The 21,782-nt window shown below is 45.1% G+C and overlaps 1 protein-coding gene across 3 annotated transcripts in view; it reads right to left on the bottom strand.

Moving 5' to 3' along the window:
* cadm2b (cell adhesion molecule 2b) overlaps positions 1-21,782 on the bottom strand; it is a 459,638-nt gene that overhangs the window by 168,563 nt on the left and 269,293 nt on the right. For 2 of the 3 annotated variants that reach the window (XM_031791269.1, XM_031791270.1), the window contains exon 2: positions 1,090-1,119. The exons of the other annotated variant lie outside the window; for it this stretch is intronic. In XM_031791269.1, coding sequence (XP_031647129.1) covers positions 1,090-1,119 — 30 coding nt within the window. The remainder of the gene's footprint in view (positions 1-1,089; positions 1,120-21,782) is intronic. 3 annotated transcript variants of the gene reach the window in all.

Genomic DNA, 21,782 nt, shown 5'->3' with positions numbered 1-21,782 from the left:
CACCCTGTACCAGACACCAGTCAGGCCCACATCACCATGGGCCCCACCCTGTACCAGACACCAGTCAGGCCCCACCCTGTACCAGACACCCTGTACCAGACACCCTGTACACCCACATCACCATGGGCCCTGGTCAAATGTAGTGTATTAAATGGAACAGGGTGGAAATTAGAGACGATCCCAATGTTAATTCACCACTGGCCCCGGCCTGGTCTCTGGAGGGAGATGGTCTGATATGGTTTATTGGGAACTGGTAGGACTGATATGAAACATGGTTAACTGGGAACTGGTAGGACTGATATGAAACATGGTTAACTGGGAACTGGTAGGACTGATATGAAACATGGTTTATTGGGAACTGGTAGGACTGATATGAAACATGGTTAATTGGGAACTGGTAGAGCTGATATGAAACATGGTTAGTTGGGAACTGGTAGGACTGATATGAAACATGGTTAATTGGGAACTGGTAGGACTGATATGAAACATGGTTAATTGGGAACTGGTAGGACTGATATGAAACATGGTTAATTGGGAACTGGTAGGACTGATATGAAACATGGTTTATTGGGAACTGGTAGGACTGATATGAAACATGGTTCATTGGGAACTGGTAGAGCTGATATGAAACATGGTTAGTTGGGAACTGGTAGGACTGATATGAAACATGGTTAATTGGGAACTGGTAGGACTGATATGAAACATGGTTAATTGGGAACTGGTAGGACTGATATGAAACATGGTTAATTGGGAACTGGTAGGACTGATATGAAACATGGTTAATTGGGAACTGGTAGGACTGATATGAAACATGGTTAATTGGGAACTGGTAGGACTGATATGAAACATGGTTAACTGAGAACTGGTAGGACTGGTATGAAACATGGTTAGTTGGGAACTGGTAGGACTGATATGAAACATGGTTAATTGGGAACTGGTAGGACTGATATGAAACATGGTTAATTGGGAACTGGTAGGACTGATATGAAACATGGTTAATTGGGAACTGGTAGAGCTGACATGAAACATGGTTAATTGGGAACTGGTGTCCAATATACATCATGCAGAAAGACACAAGAGATAACTCACCTTTGACTTTGGTTTTAGTGGTTGCACCCACTGGAAGCATGAGGGAGGAAACAACACATTAACCACCACTGGTATGAAGCAAAAATGAAGAACACGATCTGATTCGCTACAGCAGCCTTTTAACCAATCAGATAGAACTGTCACAAGTTGTCTATTCGCTGGACACTAGGAAACAGGGTTGTTTTGAGAGCTTCCTATCCGGCTTGAAGGACTGGCTCAGACTCTCCTCCCCCGTCTGACTCCCCCCTACGCCCCCATCCAGACTCCCCTCCCCCGTCCGACTCCCCCTACTCCCCTATCCAGACTCCCCTTCCCCGTCCGACTCCCCCCTACTCCCCATCCAGACTCCACACCCCGTCCGACTCCCCCCTACTCCCCTATCCAGACTCCCCTCCCCCGTCCGACTCCCCCCTACTCCCCATCCAGACTCCACACCCCGTCCGACTCCCCCCTACTCTCCCATCCAGACTTCCCTCCCCCGTCCGACTCCCCCCTACTCTCCCATCCAGACTCCCTCCCCGTCCGACTCCCCCCTACTCCCCCATCCAGACTCCACTCCCCCGTCCGACTCCCCCCTACTCTCCCATCCAGACTCCCCTCCCCCGTCCGACTCCCCCCTACTCCCCCATCCAGACTCCCCCCCGTTCTTTCTGCACATGGAAGAAATGGTCATTAATCTCTGCTCTCTGATATTTAATAGTGTTGACAAAGTCAGACCGTGATCAGATTCTCCTGTTTACAGGCGCATGGGAAGAATATCAAGAGATCTATCTAGAAAATGTCAAGCTTCGGGTGAATACCAAATAATGGCACCCTATTGTCTATTTAGTCCACTGCTTTTCAGCGTAGCCAATGGGATGAAGGGAAAAGGATCGCCGTTTGTGACACAACTTTTAAGATTTGACATTTCTAAAAAGGACTTGGTGTCAGAGTCAACGGAGCGGACTTAATTAACAGCCAAGTCATATCTTCATAGAGACAATCCACTGATGGCAACAAAATCAAATCAAATCACATTTTATTGGTTCGCATACACATATTTATCAGAAGTTATTTCGGGTGTAGCGAAATGCTTGTGTTCCTAGCTCCAACAGTAACAATAAACACCAATACACACACATCTAAAGGTAAAAAAATAAAAACTGAGTTAAGAAATATAGAAAATATATGATATATGATAAGGTTCTAGGTTCTACCCAGATGCTCTAGGTGATAAGGTTCTATCCAGAGGTTCTTGGTGATTAGGTTCTATCCAGAGGTTCTAGGTGATACGATTCTAGGTTCTATCCAGAGGTTCTTGGTGATTAGGTTCTATCCAGAGGTTTTAGGTGATACGATTCTAGGTTCTATTCAGAGGTTCTAGGTGAAAAGGTTCTAGGTGATACGGTTCTAGGTTCTATCCAGAGGTTCTAGGTGAAAAGGTTCTAGGTTATATCCAGAGGTTCTAGGTGTTGAGTGATGGAGGATGGTGTATTTGGTATTCTGGGGCTGTTGACCAGGCAATTAGCTTCGACTCCATCATGTGAGCTTCTCAGCCAGCGTCCAGCACTCAGTGGCAGGAAAGACCAGGTTGTGTGTGTGTGTGTGTGTATGGGTGTGTGTATGGGTGTGTGTATGTCTGTTCAGAGCCCAGTTTGGAGCCAATTCCTCTCAAAGCCAGGCATAGTTTCTGAAGTAGGGCTGAGGGGAGAGGAGGGGAGGGGAGAGGAGGGGAGGGGAGAGGAGGGGAGAGTACAAGAGGGTCCCCATGGTGATTAGTTTAACCAACCAGAGAGAGTTTGGCTGTGTCCTAAATGGTACTCTATTCTCTATGTGGTGGGAATACTGGCCTTTGGCTGCTTTGTACTCCAGCTCAGTGTGGCCTGCCTGGCCTCAGTCCCTCTGCTGGGCACAGTGGGAGGTCACAGCACTTCCTCTTTCTGTGTCACACCAATATGTCCCCCCCCCCCCCCCCCGGGAACACTGGCTGCAACTAACCCCTGTGTCTGAGAACACTTAATCATATCCGGCTCCGACAAACTCACAGAAGCACACACACACACACACACACACATATGTAAAGGACACGCATGTCAAATTCTGAATTCAAGAAACAACACAATGGTAGGGAAACATCTTTTAATTATTGATGAGACTGGAGCTAAGACCAGAGGTCAGCGTCCAAAGGTCAGCGCCCAGAGGTCAGCGCCCAGAGGTCAGCGCCCAGAGCATTTCACAGTCAGTTATACAACTGGAGCTAAGACCAGAGGTCAGCGCCCAGAGCATTTCACAGTCAGTGATACAACTGGAGCTAAGACGAGAGGTCAGCGCCCAGAGGTCAGCGTCCAGAGGTCAGCGTCCAGAGGTCAGCGTCCAGAGGTCAGCGTCCAGAGCATTTCACAGTCAGTGATACAACTGGAGCTAAGACCAGAGGTCACCGCCCAGAGCATTTCACAGTCAGTTATACAACTGGAGCTAAGACCAGAGGTCAGCATCCAAAGGTCAGCGCCCAGAGTTCAGCGCCCAGAGGTCAGCACCCAGAGCATTTCACAGTCAGTTATACAACTGGAGCTAAGACCAGAGGTCAGCGCCCAGAGCATATCACAGTCAGGGATACAACTGGAGCTAAGACCAGAGGTCAGCGTCCAGAGGTCAGCGTCCAGAGCATTTCACAGTCAGTGATACAACTTGAGCTAAGACCAGAGGTCAGCGCCCAGGGGTCAGCGCCCAGAGGTCAGCGGCCAGAGGTCAGCGTCCAGAGGTCAGCGTCCAGAGCATTTCACAGTCAGTGATACAACTGGAGCTAAGACCAGAGGTCAGCGTCCAGAGCATTTCACAGTCAGTGATACAACTGAATATATTACCTCAATAAAACAGACTGTTCCCATAGAAATATTTAGTGACTCCCACAAGACCTTGCTCTCTCTCTGCCTTAGTCTGTGTTTTCCTTCCCCTGATCGGACTGTCTCGGAGGTCTACGGACAATTCCTTCCATCTCATGGCTTGTTTTTTTGCTCTGACATGCACTGTCAACTCTGAGACCTTATGTAGACAGGTGTGTGCCTTTCCAAATCATGTCCAATCAATTGACTTTACCGCAGGTGGACTCCAATCAAGTTGTAGAAACATCTCAAGAATGATCAATGGAAACAGGATGCACCTGACCTCAATTTTGAGTCACAAATTGAGTCTCAATTTGGAATATTTACGTAAATAAACTATTTCAGGTTCTTATTTGTAATAACATTTGAACAAATCTGTAAAAAAAAAATGTTTTGCTTTGTCATTATGGGGTATTGTGATGTCACTATGGGTTACTGTGCGTGGATTGGTGAGGATTTTTATTTATTTAATCAATTTCAGAATAAGGCTGTAACGCAACAAAATGGGGAAAAAGTAAATAGGTCTGAATACTTTGTTTCATCTGTAGGTGTCTCCTTTAATACTCCATAATATTTCATCTGTAGCTGTATCCTTTAATATAATGTTTCATCTGTAGGTGTCTCCTTTAATCCTCCATAATGTTTCATCTGTAGCTGTCTCATTTAATATAATATTTCATCTGTAGGTGTCTCCTTTAATATAATGTTTCATCTTTAGCTGTCTCCTTTAATATAATGTTTCATCTGTAGGTGTCTCCTTTAATATAATGTTTCATCTGTAGGTGTCTCCTTTAATATAATGTTTCATCTGTAGGTGCCTCCTTTAATACTCCATAATGTTTCATCTGTAGGTGTCTCCTTCAATCCTCCATAATGTTTAATCTGTAGCTGTCTCCTTTAATATAAATGTTTCATCTGTGGGTGTCTCCTTTAATACTCCATAATATGTCATCTGTAGTTGGCTCCTTTAATATAATGTTTCATCTGTAGCTGTCTCCATTAATGTAATGTTTCATCTGTAGTTGGCTCCTTTAACATAATGTTTCATCTGTAGGTGTCTCCTTTAATATAATGTTTCATCTGTAGCTGTCTCCTTTAACATAATGTTTCATCTGTAGCTGTCTCCTATAATATAATGTTTCATTTTGGAGTATTAAAGGTGGGAAGACCAAAATGTGATAAATATGCCATCTTTGATGAGTTATTTCTCAGTTATGATTTTAGATACAAATGTAAAATATACGTCAACAATCCTTCCTCCAAAGGACCATTTTAAGGATTATATTTTGCGAAAATCCCCCAAATCGTGGTATTTTTGTTGTCCTGGTTTCGTGAGGAATCACGCTATAGTTATTTGGCCAAGACACGTCACACACAAACCGCAACACAGCCTAGATTTCAGGTAGTTCCTGGTATCCAATCCATACGGTCTGAACTCTGGGTTTGAATTGTGATGTCGTTTCCTTTCTACGTCCATCAGCCATTTATCCATAGAAGCCCAGACAGACATTACCGTTCGACCCCAAAATCAAATCTCCCCGGCTGTCTGCTGCAGCTAAAGGCAGAACCAATTGAGATCCTATTTACTTTACAGTGCACTACTTTTTACAATGCCTGCATACGGCTGTGGTCTAAAGCAGTGCCCTTGTAAAAGAAACAGGGTGTCATTTGGGATCAATGCATGGTTGAACATCTGAAAGGGAACGTTCAACACAAAGTGGATTTTCCAATAGAAGATCTAACAAGATGTTTCCAATAGAAAGAGATTCAGACCACTAATTTAATTCACAGAGACACAGAGCTCAGTTAACCTAACCTCTGTCTGGAGCTCCAAGAGGTTGTTTCCTCCAGTCAGAAAACTGCTTTGACAGGATGGTTAGTTATTGTATAACTTTATAATATTAAAAGCCAGGGGCAATATCCTGTCCTCCTCTGGCTCACACAACAACACATAACAATATCCTGTCCTCCTCTGACTCACACAACAACACATAACAATATCCTGTCCTCCTCTGGCTCACACAACAACACATAACAATATCCTGTCCTCCTCTGGCTCACACAACAACACATAACAATATCCTGTCTTCCTCTGGCTCACACAACAACACATAACAATATCCTGTCTTCCTCTGGCTCACACAACAACACATAACAATATCCTGTCCTCCTCTGGCTCACACAACAACACATAACAATATCCTGTCCTCCTCTGGCTCACACAACAACACATAACAATATCCTGTCCTCCTCTGGCTCACACAACAACACATAACAATATCCTGTCCTCCTCTGGCTCACACAACAACACATAACAATATCCTGTCCTCCTCTGGCTCACACAACAACACATAACAATATCCTGTCCTCCTCTGGCTCACACAACAACACATAACAATATCCTGTCCTCCTCTGGCTTACACAGCAACACATAACAATATCCTGTCCTCCTCTGGCTCACACAACAACACATAACGATATCCTGTCCTCCTCTGGCTCACACAACAACACATAACAATATCCTGTCTTCCTCTGGCTCACACAACAACACATAACAATATCCTGTCTTCCTCTGGCTCACACAACAACACATAACAATATCCTGTCCTCCTCTGGCTCACACAACAACACATAACAATATCCTGTCCTCCTCTGGCTCACACAACAACACATAACAATATACTGTCCTCCTCTGGCTCACACAACAACACATAACAATATCCTGTCCTCCTCTGGCTCACACAACAACACATAACAATATCCTGTCCTCCTCTGGCTCACACAACAACACATAACAATATCCTGTCCTCCTCTGGCTCACACAACAACACATAACAATATCCTGTCTTCCTCTGGCTCACACAACAACACATAACAATATCCTGTCTTCCTCTGGCTCACACAACAACACATAACAATATCCTGTCCTCCTCTGGCTCACACAACAACACATAACAATATCCTGTCCTCCTCTGGCTCACACAACAACACATAACAATATACTGTCCTCCTCTGGCTCACACAACAACACATAACAATATCCTGTCCTCCTCTGGCTCACACAACAACACATAACAATATCCTGTCCTCCTCTGGCTCACACAACAACACATAACAATATCCTGTCCTCCTCTGGCTCACACAACAACACATAACAATATCCTGTCCTCCTCTGGCTCACACAGCAACACATAACAATATCCTGTCCTCTTCTGGCTCACACAACAACACATAACAATATCCTGTCCTCCTCTGGCTCACACAACAACACATAACAATATCCTGTCCTCCTCTGGCTCACACAGCAACACATAACAATATCCTGTCCTCCTCTGGCTCACACAGCAACACATAACAATATCCTGTCCTCCTCTGGCTCACACAACAACACATAACGATATCCTGTCCTCCTCTGGCTCACACAACAACACATAACAATATCCTGTCTTCCTCTGGCTGACACAACAACACATAACAATATCCTGTCTTCCTCTGGCTCACACAACAACACATAACAATATCCTGTCCTCCTCTGGCTCACACAACAACACATAACAATATCCTGCCCTCCTCTGGCTCACACAACAACACATAACAATATCCTGTCCTCCTCTGGCTCACACAACAACACATAACAATATCCTGTCCTCCTCTGGCTCACACAACAACACATAACAATATCCTGTCCTCCTCTGGCTCACACAACAACACATAACAATATCCTGTCCTCCTCTGGCTCACACAACAACACATAACAATATCCTGTCCTCCTCTGGCTCACACAGCAACACATAACAATATCCTGTCCTCTTCTGGCTCACACAACAACACATAACAATATCCTGTCCTCCTCTGGCTCACACAACAACACATAACAATATCCTGTCCTCCTCTGGCTCACACAGCAACACATAACAATATCCTGTCCTCTTCTGGCTCACACAACAACACATAACAATATCCTGTCCTCCTCTGGCTCACACAACAACACATAACAATATCCTGTCCTCCTCTGGCTCACACAGCAACACATAACAATATCCTGTCCTCCTCTGGCTCACACAGCAACACATAACAATATCCTGTCCTCCTCTGGCTCACACAACAACACATAACGATATCCTGTCCTCCTCTGGCTCACACAACAACACATAACAATATCCTGTCTTCCTCTGGCTGACACAACAACACATAACAATATCCTGTCTTCCTCTGGCTCACACAACAACACATAACAATATCCTGTCCTCCTCTGGCTCACACAACAACACATAACAATATCCTGCCCTCCTCTGGCTCACACAACAACACATAACAATATCCTGTCCTCCTCTGGCTCACACAACAACACATAACAATATCCTGTCCTCCTCTGGCTCACACAACAACACATAACAATATCCTGTCCTCCTCTGGCTCACACAACAACACATAACAATATCCTGTCCTCCTCTGGCTCACACAACAACACATAACAATATCCTGTCCTCCTCTGGCTCACACAGCAACACATAACAATATCCTGTCCTCTTCTGGCTCACACAACAACACATAACAATATCCTGTCCTCCTCTGGCTCACACAACAACACATAACAATATCCTGTCCTCCTCTGGCTCACACAGCAACACATAACAATATCCTGTCCTCCTCTGGCTCACACAACAACACATAACAATATCCTGTCCTCCTCTGGCTCACACAACAACACATAACAATATTCTGTCCCCCTCTGGCTCACACAACAACACATAACAATATCCTGTCCTCCTCTGGCTCACACAGCAACACATAACAATATCGTGTCCTCCTCTGGCTCACACAACAACACATAACGATATCCTGTCCTCCTCTGGCTCACACAACAACACATAACAATATCCTGTCTTCCTCTGGCTCACACAACAACACATAACAATATCCTGTCCTCCTCTGGCTCACACAGCAACACATAACAATATCCTGTCCTCCTCTGGCTCACACAGCAACACATAACAATATCCTGTCCTCCTCTGGCTCACACAACAACACATAACGATATCCTGTCCTCCTCTGGCTCACAAAACAACACATAACAATATCCTGTCTTCCTCTGGCTGACACAACAACACATAACAATATCCTGTCTTCCTCTGGCTCACACAACAACACATAACAATATCCTGTCCTCCTCTGGCTCACACAACAACACATAACAATATCCTGTCCTCCTCTGGCTCACACAACAACACATAACAATATCCTGTCCTCCTCTGGCTCACACAACAACACATAACAATATCCTGTCCTCCTCTGGCTCACACAACAACACATAACAATATCCTGTCCTCCTCTGGCTCACACAACAACACATAACAATTACCTGTCCTCCTCTGGCTCACACAGCAACACATAACAATATCCTGTCCTCCTCTGGCTCACACAACAACACATAACAATATCCTGTCCTCCTCTGGCTCACACAACAACACATAACAATATCCTGTCCTCCTCTGGCTCACACAGCAACACATAACAATATCCTGTCCTCCTCTGGCTCACACAGCAACACATAACAATATCCTGTCCTCCTCTGGCTCACACAACAACACATAACAATATCCTGTCCTCCTCTGGCTCACACAACAACACATAACAATATTCTGTCCCCCTCTGGCTCACACAACAACACATAACAATAGCCTGTCCTCCTCTGGCTCACACAACAACACATAACAATATCCTGTCCTCCTCTGGCTCACACAGCAACACATAACAATATCCTGTCCTCCTCTGGCTCACACAACAACACATAACGATATCCTGTCCTCCTCTGGCTCACACAGCAACACATAACAATATCCTGTCCTCCTCTGGCTCACACAACAACACATAACAATATCCTGTCCTCCTCTGGCTCACACAACAACACATAACAATATTCTGTCCCCCTCTGGCTCACACAACAACACATAACAATATCCTGTCCTCCTCTGGCTCACACAACAACACATAACAATATCCTGTCCTCCTCTGGCTTACACAGCAACACATAACAATATCCTGTCCTCCTCTGGCTCACACAGCAACACATAACGATATCCTGTCCTCCTCTGGCTCACACAACAACACATAACAATATCCTGTCCTCCTCTGGCTCACACAACAACACATAACAATATCCTGTCCTCCTCTGGCTCACACAGCAACACATAACAATATCCTGTCCTCCTCTGGCTCACACAACAACACATAACAATATCCTGTCCTCCTCTGGCTCACACAACAACACATAACAATATCCTGTCTTCCTCTGGCTCACACAACAACACATAACAATATCCTGTCCTCCTCTGGCTCACACAACAACACATAACAATATCCTGCCCTCCTCTGGCTCACACAACACACATAAACAATATCCTGTCCCTCCTCTGGCTCACACAACAACACATAACAATATCCTGTCCTCCTCTGGCTCACACAACAACACATAACAATATCCTGTCCTCCTCTGGCTCACACAACAACACATAACAATATCCTGTCCTCCTCTGGCTCACACAACAACACATAACAATATCCTGTCCCTCCTCTGGCTCACACAGCAACACATAACAATATCCTGTCCTCTTCTGGCTCACACAACAACACATAACAATATCCTGTCCTCCTCTGGCTCACACAACAACACATAACAATATCCTGTCCTCCTCTGGCTCACACAGCAACACATAACAATATCCTGTCCTCCTCTGGCTCACACAACAACACATAACAATATCCTGTCCTCCTCTGGCTCACACAACAACACATAACAATATTCTGTCCCCCTCTGGCTCACACAACAACACATAACAATATCCTGTCCTCCTCTGGCTCACACAGCAACACATAACAATATCGTGTCCTCCTCTGGCTCACACAACAACACATAACGATATCCTGTCCTCCTCTGGCTCACACAACAACACATAACAATATCCTGTCTTCCTCTGGCTCACACAACAACACATAACAATATCCTGTCCTCCTCTGGCTCACACAACAACACATAACGATATCCTGTCCTCCTCTGGCTCACACAACAACACATACAATATCCTGTCTTCCTCTGGCTCACACAACAAACACATAACAATATCCTGTCTTCCTCTGGCTCACACAACAACACATAACAATATCCTGTCCTCCTCTGGCTCACACAACAACACATAACAATATCTGTCCTCCTCTGGCTCACACAACAACACATAACAATATACTGTCCTCCTCTGGCTCACACAACAACACTAACAATATCCTGTCCTCCTCTGGCTCACACACAACACATAACAATATCCTGTCTCCTCTGGCTCACACACAACACATAACAATATCCTGTCCTCCTCTGGCTCAACAACAACACATAACAATATCCTGTCTTCCTCTGGCTCACACAACAACACATAACAATATCCTGTCTTCCTCTGGCTCACACAAACATAACAATATCCTGTCCTCCTCTGGCTCACACAACAACACATAACAATATCCTGTCCTCCTCTGGCTCACACAACAACACATAACAATATACTGTCCTCCTCTGGCTCACACAACAACACATAACAATATCCTGTCCTCCTCTGGCTCACACAACAACACATAACAATATCCTGTCCTCCTCTGGCTCACACAACAACACATAACAATATCCTGTCCTCCTCTGGCTCACACAACAACACATAACAATATCCTGTCCTCCTCTGGCTCACACAGCAACACATAACAATATCCTGTCCTCTTCTGGCTCACACAACAACACATAACAATATCCTGTCCTCCTCTGGCTCACACAACAACACATAACAATATCCTGTCCTCCTCTGGCTCACACAGCAACACATAACAATATCCTGTCCTCCTCTGGCTCACACAGCAACACATAACAATATCCTGTCCTCCTCTGGCTCACACAACAACACATACGATATCCTGTCCTCCTCTGGCTCACACAACAACACATAACAATATCCTGTCTTCCTCTGGCTGACACAACAACACATAACAATATCCTGTCTTCCTCTGGCTCACACAACAACACATAACAATATCCTGTCCTCCTCTGGCTCACACAACAACACATAACAATATCCTGCCCTCCTCTGGCTCACACAACAACACATAACAATATCCTGTCCTCCTCTGGCTCACACAACAACACATAACAATATCCTGTCCTCCTCTGGCTCACACAACAACACATAACAATATCCTGTCCTCCTCTGGCTCACACAACAACACATAACAATATCCTGTCCTCCTCTGGCTCACACAACAACACATAACAATATCCTGTCCTCCTCTGGCTCACACAGCAACACATAACAATATCCTGTCCTCTTCTGGCTCACACAACACACATAACAATATCCTGTCCTCCTCTGGCTCACACAACAACACATAACAATATCCTGTCCTCCTCTGGCTCACACAGCAACACATAACAATATCCTGTCCTCTTCTGGCTCACACAACAACACATAACAATATCCTGTCCTCCTCTGGCTCACACAACAACACATAACAATATCCTGTCCTCCTCTGGCTCACACAGCAACACATAACAATATCCTGTCCTCCTCTGGCTCACACAGCAACACATAACAATATCCTGTCCTCCTCTGGCTCACACAACAACACATAACGATATCCTGTCCTCCTCTGGCTCACACAACAACACATAACAATATCCTGTCTTCCTCTGGCTGACACAACAACACATAACAATATCCTGTCTTCCTCTGGCTCACACAACAACACATAACAATATCCTGTCCTCCTCTGGCTCACACAACAACACATAACAATATCCTGCCCTCCTCTGGCTCACACAACAACACATAACAATATCCTGTCCTCCTCTGGCTCACACAACAACACATAACAATATCCTGTCCTCCTCTGGCTCACACAACAACACATAACAATATCCTGTCCTCCTCTGGCTCACACAACAACACATAACAATATCCTGTCCTCCTCTGGCTCACACAACAACACATAACAATATCCTGTCCTCCTCTGGCTCACACAGCAACACATAACAATATCCTGTCCTCTTCTGGCTCACACAACAACACATAACAATATCCTGTCCTCCTCTGGCTCACACAACAACACATAACAATATCCTGTCCTCCTCTGGCTCACACAGCAACACATAACAATATCCTGTCCTCCTCTGGCTCACACAACAACACATAACAATATCCTGTCCTCCTCTGGCTCACACAACAACACATAACAATATTCTGTCCCCCTCTGGCTCACACAACAACACATAACAATATCCTGTCCTCCTCTGGCTCACACAGCAACACATAACAATATCGTGTCCTCCTCTGGCTCACACAACAACACATAACGATATCCTGTCCTCCTCTGGCTCACACAACAACACATAACAATATCCTGTCTTCCTCTGGCTCACACAACAACACATAACAATATCCTGTCCTCCTCTGGCTCACACAGCAACACATAACAATATCCTGTCCTCCTCTGGCTCACACAGCAACACATAACAATATCCTGTCCTCCTCTGGCTCACACAACAACACATAACGATATCCTGTCCTCCTCTGGCTCACAAAACAACACATAACAATATCCTGTCTTCCTCTGGCTGACACAACAACACATAACAATATCCTGTCTTCCTCTGGCTCACACAACAACACATAACAATATCCTGTCCTCCTCTGGCTCACACAACAACACATAACAATATCCTGTCCTCCTCTGGCTCACACAACAACACATAACAATATCCTGTCCTCCTCTGGCTCACACAACAACACATAACAATATCCTGTCCTCCTCTGGCTCACACAACAACACATAACAATATCCTGTCCTCCTCTGGCTCACACAACAACACATAACAATTACCTGTCCTCCTCTGGCTCACACAGCAACACATAACAATATCCTGTCCTCCTCTGGCTCACACAACAACACATAACAATATCCTGTCCTCCTCTGGCTCACACAACAACACATAACAATATCCTGTCCTCCTCTGGCTCACACAGCAACACATAACAATATCCTGTCCTCCTCTGGCTCACACAGCAACACATAACAATATCCTGTCCTCCTCTGGCTCACACAACAACACATAACAATATCCTGTCCTCCTCTGGCTCACACAACAACACATAACAATATTCTGTCCCCCTCTGGCTCACACAACAACACATAACAATAGCCTGTCCTCCTCTGGCTCACACAACAACACATAACAATATCCTGTCCTCCTCTGGCTCACACAGCAACACATAACAATATCCTGTCCTCCTCTGGCTCACACAAACAACACATAACGATATCCTGTCCTCCTCTGGCTCACACAGCAACACATAACAATATCCTGTCCTCCTCTGGCTCACACAACAACACATAACAATATTCCTGTCCTCCTCTGGCTCACACAACAACACATAACAATATTCTGTCCCCCTCTGGCTCACACAACAACACATAACAATATCCTGTCCTCCTCTGGCTCACACAACAACACATAACAATATCCCTGTCCTCCTCTGGCTTACACAGCAACACATAACAATATCCTGTCCTCCTCTGGCTCACACAACAACACATAACAATATACTGTCCTCCTCTGGCTCCACACAACAACACATAACAATATCCTGTCCTCCTCTGGCTCACACAACAACACATAACAATATCCTGTCCTCCTCTGGCTCACACAACAACACATAACAATATCCTGTCCTCCTCTGGCTCACACAACAACACATAACAATATCCTGTCTTCCTCTGGCTCACACAACAACACATAACAATATCCTGTCTTCCTCTGGCTCACACAACAACAATAACAATATCCTGTCCTCCTCTGGCTCACACAACAACACATAACAATATACTGTCCTCCTCTGGCTCACACAACAACACATAACAATATCCTGTCCTCCTCTGGCTCACACAACAACACATAACAATATCCTGTCCTCCTCTGGCTCACACAACAACACATAACAATATCCTGTCCTCCTCTGGCTCACCACAACAAACATAACAATATCCTGTCCTCCTCTGGCTCAACACAGCAACACATAACAATATCCTGTCCTCTTCTGGCTCACACAACAACACATAACAATATCCTGTCCCCTCCTCTGGCTCACACAACAACACATAACAATATCCTGTCCTCCTCTGGCTCACACAGCAACACATAACAATATCCTGTCCTCCCCTCTGGCTCACACAGCACCACATAACAATATCCTGTCCTCCTCTGGCTCACACAACAACACATAAACGATATCCTGTCCTCCTCTGGCTCACACAACAACACATAACAATATCCTGTCTTCCTCTGGCTGACACAACAACACATAACAATATCCTGTCTTCCTCTGGCTCACACAACAACACATAACAATATCCTGTCCTCCTCTGGCTCACACAACAACACATAACAATATCCTGCCCTCCTCTGGCTCACACAACAACACATAACAATATCCTGTCCTCCTCTGGCTCACACAACAACACATAACAATATCCTGTCCTCCTCTGGCTCACACAACAACACATAACAATATCCTGTCCTCCTCTGGCTCACACAACAACACATAACAATATCCTGTCCTCCTCTGGCTCACACAACAACACATAACAATATCCTGTCCTCCTCTGGCTCACACAGCAACACATAACAATATCCTGTCCTCTTCTGGCTCACACAACAACACATAACAATATCCTGTCCTCCTCTGGCTCACACAACAACACATAACAATATCCTGTCCTCCTCTGGCTCACACAGCAACACATAACAATATCCTGTCCTCTTCTGGCTCACACAACAACACATAACAATATCCTGTCCTCCTCTGGCTCACACAACAACACATAACAATATCCTGTCCTCCTCTGGCTCACACAGCAACACATAACAATATCCTGTCCTCCTCTGGCTCACACAGCAACACATAACAATATCCTGTCCTCCTCTGGCTCACACAACAACACATAACGATATCCTGTCCTCCTCTGGCTCACACAACAACACATAACAATATCCTGTCTTCCTCTGGCTGACACAACAACACATAACAATATCCTGTCTTCCTCTGGCTCACACAACAACACATAACAATATCCTGTCCTCCTCTGGCTCACACAACAACACATAACATATCCTGCCCTCCTCTGGCTCACACAACAACACATAACAATATCCTGTCCTCCTCTGGCTCACACAACAACACATAACAATATCCTGTCCTCCTCTGGCTCACACACAACACATAACAATATCCGTCCTCCTCTGGCTCACACAACAACACATAACAATATCCTGTCCTCCTCTGGCTCACACAACAACACATAACAATATCCTGTCCTCCTCTGGCTCACACAGCAACACATAACAATATCCTGTCCCTCTTTGGCTCACACAACAACACATAACAATATCCTGTCCTCCTCTGGCTCACACAACAACACATAACACTATCCTGTCCTCCTCCTCTGGCTCACACAGCAAACACATAACAATATCCTGTCCTCCTCTGGCTCACACAACAACACATAACAATATCCTGTCCTCCTCTGGCTCACACAACAACACATAACAATATTCTGTCCCCCTCTGGCTCACACACACAACACATAACAATATCCTGTCCTCCTCTGGCTCACACAGCAACACATAACAATATCGTGTCCTCCTCTGCTCACACAACAACACATAACGATATCCTGTCCTCCTCTGGCTCACACAACAACACATAACAAATCTGTCTTCCTCTGGCTCACACAACAACACATAACAATATCCTGTCCTCCTCTGGCTCACACAGCACCCACATAACAATATCCTGTCCTCCTCTGGCTCACACAGCAACACATAACAATATCCTGTCCTCCTCTGGCTCACACAACAACACATAACGATATCCTGTCCTCCTCTGGCTCACAAAACAACACATAACAATATCCTGTCTTCCTCTGGCTGACACAACAACACATAACAATATCCTGTCTTCCTCTGGCTCACACAACAACACATAACAATATCCTGTCCTCCTCTGGCTCACACAACAACACATAACAATATCCTGTCCTCCTCTGGCTCACACAACAACACATAACAATATCCTGTCCTCCTCTGGCTCACACAACAACACATAACAATATCCTGTCCTCCTCTGGCTCACACAACAACACATAAACAATATCCTGTCCTCCTCTGGCTCACACAACAACACATAACAATTACCTGTCCTCCTCTGGCTCACACAGCAACACATAACAATATCCTGTCCTCCTCTGGCTCACACAACAACACATAACAATATCCTGTCCTCCTCTGCTCACACAACAACACATAACAATATCCTGTCCTCCTCTGGCTCACACAGCAACACATAACAATATCCTGTCCTCCTCTGGCTCACACAGCAACACATAACAATATCCTGTCCTCCTCTGGCTCACACAACAACACATAACAATATCCTGTCCTCCTCTGGCTCACACAACAACACATAACAATATTCTGTCCCCCTCTGGCTCACACAACAACACATACAATAGCCTGTCCTCCTCTGGCTCACACAACAACACATAACAATATCCTGTCCTCCTCTGGCTCACACAGCAACACATAACAATATCCTGTCCTCCTCTGGCTCACACAACAACACATAACGATATCCTGTCCTCCTCTGGCTCACACAGCAACACATAACAATATCCTGTCCTCCTCTGGCTCACACAACAACACATAACAATATCCTGTCCTCATCTGGCTCACACAACAACACATAACAATATTCTGTCCCCCTCTGGCTCACACAACAACACATAACAATATCCTGTCCTCCTCTGGCTCACACAACAACACATAACAATATCCTGTCCTCCTCTGGCTTACACAGCAACACATAACAATATCCTGTCCTCCTCTGGCTCACACAGCAACACATAACGATATCCTGTCCTCCTCTGGCTCACACAACAACACATAACAATATCCTGTCCTCCTCTGGCTCACACAACAACACATAACAATATCCTGTCCTCCTCTGGCTCACACAGCAACACATAACAATATCCTGTCCTCCTCTGGCTCACACAACAACACATAACAATATCCTGTCCTCCTCTGGCTCACACAACAACACATAACAATATCCTGTCTTCCTCTGGCTCACACAACAACACATAACAATATCCTGTCCTCCTCGGCTCACACAACAACACATAACAATATCCTGCCCTCCTCTGGCTCACACAACAACACATAACAATATCCTGTCCTCCTCTGGCTCACACAACAACACATAACAATATCCTGTCCTCCTCTGGCTCACACAACAACACATAACAATATCCTGTCCTCCTCTGGCTCACACAACAACACATAACAATATCCTGTCCTCCTCTGGCTCACACAACAACACATAACAATATCCTGTCCTCCTCTGGCTCACACAGCAACACATAACAATATCCTGTCCTCTTCTGGCTCACACAACAACACATAACAATATCCTGTCCTCCTCTGGCTCACACAACAACACATAACAATATCCTGTCCTCCTCTGGCTCACACAGCAACACATAACAATATCCTGTCCTCCTCTGGCTCACACAACAACACATAACAATATCCTGTCCTCCTCTGGCTCACACAACAACACATAACAATATTCTGTCCCCCTCTGGCTCACACAACAACACATAACAATATCCTGTCCTCCTCTGGCTCACACAGCAACACATAACAATATCGTGTCCTCCTCTGGCTCACACAACAACACATAACGATATCCTGTCCTCCTCTGGCTCACACAACAACACATAACAATATCCTGTCTTCCTCTGGCTCACACAACAACACATAACAATATCCTGTCCTCCTCTGGCTCACACAGCAACACATAACAATATCCTGTCCTCCTCTGGCTCACACAGCAACACATAACAATATCCTGTCCTCCTCTGGCTCACACAACAACACATAACGATATCCTGTCCTCCTCTGGCTCACAAAACAACACATAACAATATCCTGTCTTCCTCTGGCTGACACAACAACACATAACAATATCCTGTCTTCCTCTGGCTCACACAACAACACATAACAATATCCTGTCCTCCTCTGGCTCACACAACAACACATAACAATATCCTGTCCTCCTCTGGCTCACACAACAACACATAACAATATCCTGTCCTCCTCTGGCTCACACAACAACACATAACAATATCCTGTCCTCCTCTGGCTCACACAACAACACATAACAATATCCTGTCCTCCTCTGGCTCACACAACAACACATAACAATTACCTGTCCTCCTCTGGCTCACACAGCAACACATAACAATATCCTGTCCTCCTCTGGCTCACACAACAACACATAACAATATCCTGTCCTCCTCTGGCTCACACAACAACACATAACAATATCCTGTCCTCCTCTGGCTCACACAGCAACACATAACAATATCCTGTCCTCCTCTGGCTCACACAGCAACACATAACAATATCCTGTCCTCCTCTGGCTCACACAACAACACATAACAATATCCTGTCCTCCTCTGGCTCACACAACAACACATAACAATATTCTGTCCCCCTCTGGCTCACACAACAACACATAACAATAGCCTGTCCTCCTCTGGCTCACACAACAACACATAACAATATCCTGTCCTCCTCTGGCTCACACAGCAACACATAACAATATCCTGTCCTCCTCTGGCTCACACAACAACACATAACGATATCCTGTCCTCCTCTGGCTCACACAGCAACACATAACAATATCCTGTCCTCCTCTGGCTCACACAACAACACATAACAATATCCTGTCCTCCTCTGGCTCACACAACAACACATAACAATATTCTGTCCCCCTCTGGCTCACACAACAACACATAACAATATCCTGTCCTCCTCTGGCTCACACAACAACACATAACAATATCCTGTCCTCCTCTGGCTTACACAGCAACACATAACAATATCCTGTCCTCCTCTGGCTCACACAGCAACACATAACGATATCCTGTCCTCCTCTGGCTCACACAACAACACATAACAATATCCTGTCCTCCTCTGGCTCACACAACAACACATAACAATATCCTGTCCTCCTCTGGCTCACACAGCAACACATAACAATATCCTGTCCTCCTCTGGCTCACACAACAACACATAACAATATCCTGTCCTCCTCTGGCTCACACAACAACACATAACAATATTCTGTCCCCCTCTGGCTCACACAGCAACACATAACAATATCCTGTCCTCCTCTGGCTCACACAACAACACATAACAATATCCTGTCCTCCTCTGGCTCACACAACAACACATAACAATATCCTGTCCCCCTCTGGCTCACACAACAACACATAACAATATCCTGTCCTCCTCTGGCTCACACAGCAACACATAACAATATCCTGTCCTCCTCTGGCTCACACAGCAACACATAACAATATCCTGTCCTCCTCTGGCTCACACAACAACACATAATGATATCCTGTCCTCCTCTGGCTCACACAACAACACATAACAATATCCTGTCTTCCTCTGGCTGACACAACAACACATAACAATATCCTGTCTTCCTCTGGCTCACACAACAACACATAACAATATCCTGTCCTCCTCTGGCTCACACAACAACACATAACAATATCCTGCCCTCCTCTGGCTCACACAACAACACATAACAATATCCTGTCCTCCTCTGGCTCACACAACAACACATAACAATATCCTGTCCTCCTCTGGCTCACACAGCAACACATAACAATATCCTGTCCTCTTCTGGCTCACACAACAACACATAACAATATCCTGTCCTCCTCTGGCTCACACAACAACACATAACAATATCCTGTCCTCCTCTGGCTCACAGAGCAACACATAACAATATCCTGTCCTCCTCTGGCTCACACAACAACACATAACAATATCCTGTCCTCCTCTGGCTCACACAACAACACATAACAATATTCTGTCCCCCTCTGGCTCACACAACAACACATAACAATAGCCTGTCCTCCTCTGGCTCACACAACAACACATAACAATATCCTGTCCTCCTCTGGCTCACACAGCAACACATAACAATATCCTGTCCTCCTCTGGCTCACACAACAACACATAACAATATCCTGTCCTCCTCTGGCTCACACAACAACACATAACAATATCCTGTCCTCCTCTGGCTCACACAACAACACATAACAGTATCCTGTCCTCCTCTGGCTCACACAACAACACATAACAATATCCTGTCCTCCTCTGGCTCACACAACAACACATAACAATATCCTGTCCTCCTCTGGCTCACACAACAACACATAACAATATCCTGTCCTCCTCTGGCTCACACAGCAACACATAACAATATCCTGTCCTCCTCTGGCTCACACAACAACACATAACAATATCCTGTCCTCCTCTGGCTCACACAACAACACATAACGATATCCTGTCCTCCTCTGGCTCACACAACAACACATAACAATATCCTGTCCTCCTCTGGCTCACACAACAACACAAAACAATATCCTGTCCTCCTCTGGCTCACACAACAACACATAATAATATCCTGTCCTCCTCTGGCTCACACAACAACACATAACAATATAATAGTAACACAACAACACAGATTAATAGATTAATAACACAACAACAACACAGATTCATAGATTAATAACACATCAACACAGATTAATAGATTAATAACACAACAACACACAATAATGTAATAGTAACACAACAACACAGGGTGGCAGGTAGCC

This window comes from Oncorhynchus kisutch, linkage group LG15, assembly GCF_002021735.2.
Source record: "Oncorhynchus kisutch isolate 150728-3 linkage group LG15, Okis_V2, whole genome shotgun sequence".
In the NCBI taxonomy this organism is placed as follows: Eukaryota; Metazoa; Chordata; class Actinopteri; order Salmoniformes; family Salmonidae; genus Oncorhynchus; species Oncorhynchus kisutch.
The sequence above is the reverse complement of the archived record's forward strand: the minus strand, read 5'-3'. Positions and strand labels throughout refer to the sequence as shown.